The sequence below is a fragment of the Amyelois transitella genome, chromosome 6 (assembly GCF_032362555.1).
Source record: "Amyelois transitella isolate CPQ chromosome 6, ilAmyTran1.1, whole genome shotgun sequence".
Taxonomy (NCBI): Eukaryota; Metazoa; Arthropoda; class Insecta; order Lepidoptera; family Pyralidae; genus Amyelois; species Amyelois transitella.
The window spans coordinates 10,138,928-10,151,652 of NC_083509.1; the positions used below are offsets into that span (position 1 = coordinate 10,138,928).

Genomic DNA, 12,725 nt, shown 5'->3' on the forward strand with positions numbered 1-12,725 from the left:
ACATCTATGGGAATGAGACGGAGTGGTCCTATTCTTTTTTTTTTATTTGAGCCGGGAACCACACGGCACGGTTTTAATTAAAGAAGAAGTTAAATGGTAGATCTACTATATGTACTGGTACTGGTGGACGCCTATTATATTAATGCCATACATCTAAAGGTTATGAAATTGATATAAGAATGTGTGCCGTGCCGTGTGGTTCCCGGCACCAATACAAAAAAGAATAGGACCACTCCATCTCTTTCCCATGGATGTCGTAAAAGGCGACTAAGGGATAGGCTTACAAACTTGAGATTCTTTTTTTAGGCGATAGGCTAGCAACTTGTCACTATTCGAATCTCAATTCTATCTTAAAGCCAAATAGCTGAACGTGGCCTATCAGTCCGCTCAGGACTGTTGGCTCTGTCTACCCCGCAAGGGATATAGACGTGATTATATGTATGTATGTATGTATGTATAAGAATTTAATTATAAACTTTATTACTTTGACAAAATACAAAGTTTCTTGGGCGACATCCTTGATTAGACGAAAACTCTTATGTCAAAAGTAAATAGAAGAAGTTATTTTGTAAATATTATGTAATAACATTTTAACATCAGTTACATACAAATGAAAAATATTGCTTCTTATCAGTAAATCCATCAAATACAATAAATTAAAACATACATGAGACGTTGAGACATTACAGTTAATAAAAATATTAACAGAAAAAGATAAAGGGAATGCTTTATTCAACTCACACTCCTTTATGGCAAAAGATAGTGGTCCTGTTTCGCATTGCAATAAATTGATACCTCATTTAAAAAATCTTCTTAGTTTAATTATTATTTACAATTTTTTATCTTTATCCACTTACATATGCCCTGTTCTATTCAAATTGTAATAAATCCCTTTATGATCTAACAATTCAGCATGTTTTCCTTTTTCGACGACTTGTCCATCTTTCAGTACGCAAATAACATCAGCGTCCTTGACTGTACTCAGCCGATGAGCGATCATAATGCATGTGCGACCTGCTTTCGCTGCATCTAAAGCCTCTTGGACAACCTTAAAATCACAAGTAGGTATTGCTATACACATAATCACGTCTTTAGTCAGCGGTAGTCAGAGCTGACAATCATATAATCAATCAAGCAGACACAAAATTATAATTATTATAATTAAAATTTTACCTCAGTTTTAAAGATAGAAAACAAAGCCTGTTATTACAACTCTAATTTCATCTATATCATTTTTTGGTTTTACATCACTGGTAGGAAGGTAGCTTTTTAGTTAGTCCACCTTCTGCATTATTAAATAATGAAGATATCTGCCATCGAAAGCTATTTATTATCTTAATCTATTGCCTGCCTTGGATGCCTTGGATTTAACATAGGATTAGGCGAGGTAAATGGTTTCAAACGAGGTTTCGAAACCTTTATATTTAGTTCATTTTATTATGTCCAGTGTTTATCTTATTTCTTGGTCGCCTTTTAAGACGTTTAGAGAAAGTTTTGGAGTATATTTATGTAACTTTGCTAGAAATCTATACATCATTAAATGATTTAGACTTTCTCGTTGTATTATACTTATAATGTATACATTACCTTCTCACTTTCCGTATCAAGAGCACTAGTAGCTTCATCCAAAAGCAGCATCCTTGGTCTACGTATCAAGGCTCTGGCGATGGCAACCCTTTGTTTCTGACCACCAGATAACTGCGTGCCTTTGGATCCTATATTGGTGTCATAACCCTGTAAAAAAGTGTCATTTATTTACATCACGACAACGATCATTATTCTTTATTTTGGTCTAAAATGCCAGTTCCTACCTACGTAGATACATGCACATAATGACGTCTTTATCCCTTACGGAGGTGTAATAGTGTGATTAGTCTTCAAAAATTTCTACTTGATAAACAAAGTAATAAATTACTTACCATTGGCAAAGATACAATAAATTTGTGAATGTTTGCTTGTTTAGCAGCTGCTATAATTTCATCATTAGTAGGATTTCTAGAGTTATCTCCATATGCTATGTTCTCCCCTACAGTCCTATCAAATAGTATAGGCTCTTGTTGAACAAAACCTATAGGTCTTCTAGCATCTTCTAGACGAAGCAGTGATATAGGAATGCCATCTTGAGCCTTGAAAGATATAAATATTATATATTTGTGTTAAAGTCTTTCAAGATAAGGATTGAATCGTAAATAATACAAAAAATCATCTGAGTTTATCAACACAATAATACTTACTACTATTCCAGTATCAGGATCATAATATCTCTCCAATAATTGGATTATTGTACTCTTTCCACATCCACTTGACCCCACCAAGGCAATAGTTTTACCTCGTTCTATTTCTAAATTTAAATTCTTCAAAACTTGTATCATAGGTCTAGATGGATATCGGAAGTTGATATTTTGAAGTCTGGCTTGTCCTGAACCTTTCTTCAAGGTAGAAAATAATAACACTTTAGGAATTTGATGAAATGCTTTGAAAATTTTAAAGTGTGATATCAGAATACAACCACAAGTAAAACAAAAAAGAATCTAGTAAAAGAATACTTACGAATCTAGTGACAGGTTTTTTCGGATCAGTTATTTTAGACTCTTTATTAAGTAGTTGAATGACCCGCCCTGCAGCTTTTATTCCCTTTTGAAAGTTTGGAGCAAACGCAAACGCTTGGGCTGCTGAAGATGCACCCATTAATAAAGCCTGAGCTGACCTGGAAAAGAACAGGATTGTTTATTTTTGGAAGATATGTTAAGAAATTATTAATATTATTTCATTAGGATAAAGGATGATCCCAACAAGTTGAATTAATGATACAGGTAAAATCCCACTAAGCCTATTTTTATCGATTTAGAATTTATTAAAGATTTTTATTTGCCACTAGCTTTCCCCCGCGACTCCGTCCGCGCGGATGTCGGTCTTCGCGTAGATGGTTTACTTCACCATTTTATTTTCAGTCCGGTCAATTTAGACCAAAAAATAGGAATGAAGCTACATTAATTCCCATCAAGCTGAAAATGAGTATAATTGTTCACAATCAAAAGCATTATTTCAAAATTCCCCATGATTCCGGTGTTAGGAAAAAAATTACCCAAGGTCAAAGGTAAGAAAATGGGTTTTTCACGATTTTCTTTAAAACGGTAAGTTTTATCGGAAAATTACCGACATCTTATTGTTAAAAGTAAATGAAGTAATTTTTAAGACTTACTTCAAAATCAATGCATAATCCACTCCGTGATATATTATAAGTATTCCACCATAGTACATAGCTGCTGCATATATAAAGTTAAATAGACCACGCGAACAACCGAAGACAATTCCTCTTATGTGTGCTGATCGCTTTGCTACAGTCAACTCCGGTAGTAATAAAGATGCATAGTCTTTGCAGAAAGTTTCTTCTCGTCCCAAAGATGCAACAGTTTTTACGTTTGCAACTGCTTCAACAACAATCTAAATGAAAATACATTTTTACAATGTAATGTATGTCAAGGTCCATACCTTGAAATTTTACACAGCAAAGTACTTACAGGCAGTCAAAACTTTAAATCAACAAAATTTATTCGTACCTTTGAACTAGCTTCCATAGCTTTTGCTGTTCCCCATGAATTAGAGCTGACCATTCTACCTTCCTTAAATATAACGGTAACTAAAAACGGAACAAACGCTAAGGCAACCAATCCAACTCTCCATTCATATATCAAAGAGAGAACAAGAGAAAACCCAAATGTTCCTGCAGCTTGAAGTACGGTACCTATTCTTTGACCAGTGGCCTGAAATATACAGTATTAGTTAAAAGAAATAGTCAAAGACATCATGGATATTTATAAAAACAAATCCTATATATTCAGATATATTCATTGAAATACATCTTACTCCTTGTACGGCAGCACTTTCACCAGACAGACGAGCACACAAAGCTCCTGTAGAGTTTTCCTTGTCATCATAGAAACCGATCTCCTGCTGGAGAAGTTTCTCAAACATCTGTCGCCTCAGTCTCTCAGTCAAGTATTCTCCTGCTACGCCGTAGAAGAAAACCTAAAACAATATAATTTGAGTATTAAGATCAAAATATTCAAAACGAACTTTTGAATTTGTGTGTGATATTCAAACACAACATGTATCTGCTGACATTACTGTTACTTTTGACATTTTTACCACCTTTAAATTTTATTTAAAGAACAAATGGACCTCTTGCTACTGTTCAGAAACACGTTGCAACCTGGACATTAATCTGAAGGAGGAATACTTTATGAACAAAAATTACCGTAACGAAATTTGTTATTCCTGAAAAGACCCCAATACCGACGAAAATTAGAGCAAATCTACGAACTTCGGCTCGTATAGCATCCGGGTCATCACCTGAAAGTACCTGAAAATAAACAGAAATAATTTTTAATTTTGTATTTGGTTCTGCTAAGAACCTATCACTATTAAGCTTAATAACATACCCCTACAAAATCACCAAGTAACACTGCCAATACTGGCATGGCAAAGCCACTCAGCAAGGAACATAAACTTGCGACGGATATAGACTTCCATTCAGGGCTGTTAAGACGCATAACTTGCCAGAAAGATACGTCTTTCTCTTTGTCCTCATTATCTTTACCATCCTGTAAAAAATTTAATTTTTAATAGATTGGGGTATATTTTTAGCATGAGTATATTTTCAATTTTATAAATATATTTAGTTGCATTTATTATGTTACTAAGGGTTTTACTGAAACGTTTCATATCTGAAATCTGTGTTAAAAAATAATGAAAATGACTAATGTATAAAAGTTAACCACCGGATACCATTATTCACTAGTAAGATTTTTTATAAATGTGTTATGATAATGCATGGTTATTGACAAGATTGCAATTCTAAGGTTAGAAATGAATAGCGGCTGGTATGGTTAGTGTTTGACTATTATAAATTGAGAGTACTTCTTCATCAAAATCTATTATTTCCTCTTCATCGGCCTTGTCATTTTTAACGGAAGTCTGACGAGCAAGATCATTTCCTAGAGAACATAAGAAGTTTTAGTACCAAAGTTGAATACTTATAATTATTTGTATTGAATGTTTATCAATACTAACATCGTGACAAGATGTTTGTATTTTTGAATGTTTATTTGAAATGAATAATATCAAAGCGTTTGAACTGATCTTGACGAAGTTCGGCAAAGAGAATAAATCTTCGAGAATAACAAAGATATATACATACATACAATTACGTCCCCCTTGTGGGATAGAGAGAGCCTGAAAGACTGATAGGCTACGTTCAGCTGTTAGACAAACCAAGATTTTATTTTATATAAGGCAATTCTTTTTGGAACAGAGTGGTGGGGAAAAAGCTAGTATTTAATATAATACAGATTATATTAAGTTATAAAAAAAAAATTATTCAAATATCAAAACATACCGGCTTGTTGTTCCTGTTCTGGAGTGCCTTGAATCATGACCATATCATAGTAATGTCCTTTCAATTGCATAAGTTCCTCATGATTTCCAGATTCTATAACTTCTCCTGATTTAAAAACATAAATCATATCTACATTTCTTATTGTAGAAAGTCTGTGGGCCACGACTATAGTTGTTCTTCCTTGTTGAGCCTTCAAAAAGATGTTTGAAAAGTATAAACGATTATTTATGCCAGTTTATCCTTTTGAATTTACCGTTATTATTAATAATTCACATGATAATAATATATTTTTTAATTAGTCCAACATTTATAAATTCTTTGTATCTAAAAACAGCGACGCATAATATTAATTTGACCATATACCTTGTCTAATGCCTTTTGAACTTTGGCTTCGGATGAAGTATCTAGAGCACTAGTGGCTTCATCCAGCAGAAGTATACTTGGATTGCGTACTAGCGCCCGCGCAATAGCAATACGTTGTTTCTGACCACCTGATAGCGATGCTCCACGTTCACCAACCAAAGTATCGTAACCCTAAAATTGAAATAAATTTAAAAATACAACATTTCGTTTATTTTATTACTAGCTGTGCTAACGACTTCGTCCGCGTGGAATAGTTATTTTTTGCATCATTAAAGCCCACAAGGATGAATAATTTTCCCCGTTTTTTTTTCGCTCCTAATAGTTGCAGCGTGATGTTATATAGTCTAAAGCCTTCTTCGATAAATGGTCTATTCAACACAAAAATAATTTTTCAATTCGAACCAGTAGATTCTGAGATTAGCGCGTTCAAACATACAAAGCTTCTGCTTTATAATATTACTATAGATATTCTTTTTGAACTGGTTGTTATAATGATACAAGTTACCTTAGGTAGTTTCATGATGAACTGATGAGCGTTGGCTTGCCTGGCGCATGCTTCGATTTCAGCATCATTGGCTCCTTCTCTCCCATATCTAATGTTTTCACGAATTGTTGTGTTAAATAGAACAGGTTCTTGACCAACCATCCCGATTTGTTTGCGCAACCATTGAACAGAGATGTCTTTAACATTTTTACCATCTAAAAGTACCTGTCAAATGATATATTTTTGAATTCTTATTTTACCGGAAAGTATAATTACTGTTAAGAGTATTGTACAGCAAAATTTGCAAAATTTTTGAGACTTGCAACATAAAAATACTTACACTGCCTTCAAGTGTATCATAGTATCGGCACAATAGTTGAATGATAGTAGATTTCCCACATCCAGAATGTCCTACTAACGCCACCGATTCTCCCCGTTTTATTGTTAAATTAACTCCTTTTAATACCTTAATGGAATAAAACAATATAAAGTATATAATATATATTATTATAGACAAACAACAAGTAACGTATAAAAATAAATATTAGCTTACTGTTACGCCCGGTCTTGCTGGATACCGAAACACTACATTTTTTAGTTCGATATTGCCTTTTATAGATTTAGGAACAATGCCTTTATTAAGTAAAGGATTGATTACAGGCACATTGTCAATCAAATTGAAGATTTGAGCCCCGGCCCCTTTGGCGACGCCAAATACCTCCATCAGTGTAGATGAAATACCAAAGTTAGCTGAACCCATCATTACTCCAAAAAATACCTGCAAATTTTATATTGTATTATTTTAACTTATTAATATATTTTTTTATTATAGCTTTTGCAATAAAAGTTATTTTTTTTGTTATTTCGAGTTTTATTTCTATTGTTTAGAACTTTATTTCGCTTATGTTACTAAGTTAATGTTGTGTTCACCTGTAATTAGGTTGCGAGCTAGTTACTTGGGTCGAATGTTATTTGTAAATTATTTCATCTTATTTGCTGGTGTACCTTAACAAATAAAATAAAACCATACTCACAGCAATCATTGTGGAAACATCATAATTTTCAGGTTCATCCACCATCAATTTGTACCCAAACCAGAAAGATAAAGCGTAAGCGGCAAAAATACAGAAAAACAGTGTCCCCATAGCAATACCACTAAAGAAACCTAAAATGTAGAATATGTTTTAAGTTGTACCAAATTAAAAACAGCTACTTACAAAAATCGAACTCATGTACGAGTACAGTAGATCACAGAGAAAAATATATTATCTACCACGTGGCTACGATTAGAAGATTGTATACTTTTCTAAACGGTCTACTGTACAAACATTTAAAAAATAAAAACATGAAAAAAAATGTTTTTAATTACTATAAATTATACCTTTTTTAACATTTATACCCCTCGCTTCCACCAAATGCTTCTGGTATCTTTCTATTTCTTTTTGTTGACCACCAAACGCGTACACAGTACGTATGGCTGATATTACCTCTTCCACTACAGCACCAGCCTTTCCCGACGCAACTGCTTCTTTCTTTGATAATCTGGATGCTATCTGTTCATACCAAACACTATGTCATAATATTCAAGCGTTGAATTAAAAAATTCGATAATATTTTCAATGATTTTGATTGTCATTTGCGAATAATATAATAATAATAAATAAAAATATAATTTAATTTAAACTATGGACATATCATAGATTGATATCTTATTTACAAATGTAAGATTGTTGGGATTTATTAATTCATGCCTATATCAAAGTAAAATATATAACAATGATTATAAATATAAATTTTAAACAAATGGTTCAATCAAGTATATTTTTTTTTCAAAGAGATCAGTCACGAATTCGCTTATTATTCTTCAAGAAATATGATAAAAAAATATTTAGGTACTTACAAAGCCCGAGATTCCAACTAGAAATAATGAAACTGGAAAAGATATCAAACACAGTAGAGCCAGTTTCCATCCTTTTACTAAAGACATAATGATGCAACTGATGAATGCTGACTGGAAGAAGATGAAAGTTGTCAACTTCTCTCCAATACCTTCTTCTAATTTAACAACGTCACTAAAAAAACAAACAAAAATTTTATAAACAACAAGTATTTTAATGCAGATATAGTTATTTTGTAGGGAGATTACCTGGTCATTTTAGTAGCAAAATCACCTGTTTTGTGAGTATCAAAATATTCAAAGTCTTGATTTAAAGCTGCTTTTAAGTACTCTTGGCGTAGTTTGTAAACCTAAAAAATAAAACTAACTATGAATTTTTACAATTACATTCTTTTTCAGTTGAATTATTTTTCTAGTAGTGACTTATATGCTTCCCTTTTTTAACTTTGAAATTCTCCTTTCATAGACTGCTGAAAGTTGTAACTACATTTTTCTTATGTAAGAACATCGTACATATTCTTCTAAATCTAATTTTTTTATTTTATTTTTGTAACATTTCTTTTTAAGTGCAATAAAGAGTTTACAAATAAACAAATAAACATCGACACGACATTAGAGTTTTTCAGTGTTACTATTTACTTTTTTTAAACAAATAATATCACAAACCTGATTATATGCAGCCATGTTCATAAGAATCGTTGCTGTATACGACAAAAGTACTAGAAGAACACCAACTACTACGTTCCAGATGGCGAAATAATTCAGATCTTCCAGAAATTTATCATCAGCCGGGGTTCCTTGAAACAGGGACAGTCCATAAGCAACCATAGCTTCAAGCAGCCACGCAAACAGCAGTGTGCTAAATGGCATCGAACATCCACCTAGAATTGCGCACATTATAGCAACCGTTATGAACAATAAGTCCAAACACGTGGCAAATCGGAACTGTAACAAAATAAAAAACTGTATAATGATAAATCTGTATTATCTAATAACATTGTCTGAATAGGTAATGCTATTTCTTAAATTGTATTTACCAAAGTAAAGAATGATATGCTAGGTGCTTCTTCCTCGGTTTTTTCATCTTTCGTCCCTGCAGAGTCACTGAAAGCAAAATGATACTATATATTACATAAAAATGTCTAGTGTGTCATTAAAGATGTATGATGATGTAATTTTGCCAACATTGTTATAAATATCTTTGGGCCTAGTGCAGCCTAGTATGATCATAGTAGTGATTGACTTGGATTTAACATTGGTTACTTAAATTGATATGTAAGAAAGTGTGAAGTACTGTGAGTTTTTCGGCGCAGCAAGACTGTTGCATGTGGTTACTAGCACTTTAGATTAGGATCACTTTAAATCTTTCTTGTGGATATCATAAAAAGCGATTTAGAGAAAGCTTCTTTCATTAAATTAACAATTTAAAATAAAATTATCAAACTGTGTTTCGGAAATCAAATTAAACGTTAATACATACTGGTTACTATATATAAAAATGCACTAGGAATTTGAAAGTTAGACGGTAATTTATCTGAAGGAAGGGAACTTTGAAATAATGAGAACGGTATTTATTAATCCTGACTCGTTTGATAAGGCAATTAAAGCATAAGATGTGTCCTTAATAATGATTTTGAAACAAATGTACTCGTAAACGTTAAACAATTAAGCGTACAACGCTTATAGATTGTCTCAATTGGTGTTCATTGTACGAATTTCAATAGTACAATTGCGTATATATTTTGCTATGGCTGCTATTAAACGACTATTACGAAACATTAAATCTTTTGTTTACGTTTATGTAACGCATAAACTTAGATTTTTAAAAACAGTATTTATAAAAAAAATTAGTTTCTTTGTTCGAATGTCATAACATAGACGACCTATGATCGAAATATGTGACATATAACATCCAAAATTTTTGATAAAAACTTTTTTATATATATATTTTACAAAATATATGAACAAAAGCTTTTCCAAGTAATAATTAGTTAATATATATTTGAACAAAAGAAAAAATCTCTACAATTTTGACAAGGATTTGATATAATAAACTTTTCCCATAAAAATCAAAATAATGTTATACTATTTTTTGCATTTCTTAGTCATACTTATGTATGTAATCTATTATATGTAAAGTGTATTTAGTAACCTTTTATTCGTATTAAATTATTATCTCTTTTACGGTTATCGCACCACTCGTAAATCCTCACTCAGTTTGGTCCAAAGGTTCGACTGGCAGAGAATGCCTTGTGGCATTAAGTCCACCTGTTGTACATTTACGTGCATTAATTTTAAAACAAATAAACAAATAAATTTCTATAATAATAACATGTTTTGATTTTGCTAAGCCATTAGAAATTGAAAGATAATTTATAATAGAATAGTAAATTCTTACTCATCCCTTTCCAGTACTTTCTCAATGTCAAGATCAGTATTATCATCTTTTTCAGAAGTTATGTCATCCTTAAGTTTACTGATAGGCACATAATCTGCTATGTTTTTGACAATATAAAACTTTCTAAAGCTTTCCTCGAGCGCTCCATGTGGCGGGCGGAACATTGTGTCAAAACACAAGCACCAACTTTTCTTTACTGAAATTTACTTTACTAACATACTGATTGCACGCTAAACGTTCACACTCTAAGACAGCTTGTACAAAACTATTTATTAATAGTTAACATTCAATGAACTGAATTCTGCTCTTTAAATTGGTATATTTCTATGGTAGACTACACTAATTAATGTCAGATGACCCTGGCGCCTGTATGTTTTGCGAGTTCTCGACGCAACTCAATAGTTTTCAATATATTTTTACACACGTGATATACTTAGTAATATTTCACATACATAGATACATACAATCACGTCTTTATTTATGACGAGGTATACAAGTAGTCTCGAAATACTGGAAGGCCACGGTTAGCTGTATGGCTTTATGCTGGAATTGAGATTCAGATAATGACAGGTTGCTATTTTTACATCTGAACGACCCAACCAATTTAGATGAATTTAGAATCAATGTCAAATTATGCAGATTGAGGTAGATTGATTTGAAACTCATATTTTATTTTGAAACAGATATCTAATAAATATTAATTTCAAAATAAATACACATAAAAAAAATTCAAGGCAACCCCAATCAGAACAATATCATTTTATACCTAATGGTAATACATGCATACATCAATATCCCTTGCGGGGTAGAAAGAGCCAAAATTCATGAAGACTGAAAAGTTTAAATGTAGAAATTTGTAAATTGTATCATAAATTAAAAAAATTTAGAGGTTATAAAGTGTTAATGTAAATATCATAAGCGTTGTTGCAGTCGGTTAAAACAATATACTTACTCATTCTTCTTACGCATTTGTTCTATTTGTAAATGTTCATCAAAGTTTTCATTATCATCGTCGGCAGTGGAATGATTATCAAGATGTCTTTCAATCTCAATAAATCTGTCTCCTGTACTATTAATCATTTGAGACATCTTAATGAATCACAATTTCATACATCACTTACTGGTAGGTTTCTATAACTATTTTTTTTTAATTTACGTAATAAAACAATGACTGAATAAAAACCCAAGTTATTATAGGTATTTATTAAGACCCAAAAAGAAATATAAAAAATGCGGATTGTACTTCGAAAAAAATATTCGTGAAATTTCTAACGTGTATATGCAAAAATTCAGATCTATCTTTTTTGAAAACGGTTAAAAAAGTAATAAACGTGAATTATACTCATAATGATTCAGCAAATATTAAAAAAAAGTGTCGGATCGTGATGATAATTTTATTACCTAGTTTAACATGATAATTCAAAAGAATTTATAGACATTATCTTTGATTATAATGTACAGGTCTTAGACAAAAAAAACACTTTATTTGCACAAGAATTCAATTAGGGGAAAATTCCATTTATGTCAGTGGAAACATTCGTGATTACAGACATAAAAAAAAAAAAACAAAAAAAATTCAACTCTGTAAATTCAATGAGTAATTGCAACATGAAAGTTATAATTTAACCTTCATTTTGTTAATAAGGTTGGAAGCAACTCATCTGTGTTTTTTTGTAATGTTGTGCTTAACTCTGTATTTTGTGTCTGTAGCAACTGAATAAACGTTTTTATCTATCTATATAAGCATACCGTTACAGCGTTGGCAGCAACCGACATATTATAGCTCGGGTCAGCAAACTGAAGTGGCAATGGGCAGACCACATTTCTCGAAGGGCTTGTGCTGACATCTCTACGCCACTCGTCACAACATCTAATCTCACAACAACTGTCAATCATCGCGAAGAAATTGACGCGCTCAACCAATAGCAGCGAAGTATTTAAATCGCGATTTCAAAGATTTCACGGATTGGAGCTATATATACAACCTCCGACACAACATCGACGGAGCTGCGGTTCCCCAGGCATAACTCCTTGCCTGGCGGAAGATCTTCCCTTTGGTGGCTGTCGAGCCGAATCATCGCTCCCGCTACAGGCTGATGGCCGATGGGGCTAAAAAGACATCGAGTGGAGACCATGTATCGAAAATCGGAGCGTAGGTTGGCCCTCCGCGAGACGAACCGATGCT

At 32.4% G+C, this 12,725-nt stretch overlaps 1 protein-coding gene across 2 annotated transcripts; it reads right to left on the reverse strand.

The window, feature by feature from the left end:
- Window positions 1-461: 461 nt before the first annotated feature.
- Window positions 462-11,672, reverse strand: LOC106140533 (ATP-dependent translocase ABCB1). 2 transcript variants are annotated; one of them, XM_060944800.1, is made up of 23 exons: window positions 11,493-11,672; window positions 9,180-9,246; window positions 8,809-9,087; window positions 8,392-8,492; window positions 8,146-8,317; window positions 7,627-7,798; window positions 7,280-7,410; window positions 6,799-7,023; window positions 6,586-6,711; window positions 6,267-6,470; window positions 5,762-5,932; window positions 5,399-5,588; window positions 4,921-4,997; window positions 4,443-4,604; window positions 4,259-4,363; window positions 3,868-4,029; window positions 3,561-3,764; window positions 3,203-3,444; window positions 2,551-2,707; window positions 2,235-2,429; window positions 1,920-2,126; window positions 1,588-1,734; window positions 462-1,048 (listed from the first exon to the last, which is right to left on the reverse strand). In XM_060944800.1, the coding sequence occupies exons 1-23, from the start codon at window positions 11,627-11,629 to the stop codon at window positions 854-856; spliced, it is 3,828 nt and encodes a 1,275-aa protein (XP_060800783.1). In that variant the 5' UTR covers window positions 11,630-11,672; the 3' UTR covers window positions 462-853. The 2 variants fall into 2 exon arrangements, with proteins under 2 accessions (XP_060800783.1, XP_060800782.1); XM_060944799.1 differs by lacking the exon at window positions 11,493-11,672 and adding an exon at window positions 10,541-10,886.
- Window positions 11,673-12,725: the final 1,053 nt, after the last annotated feature.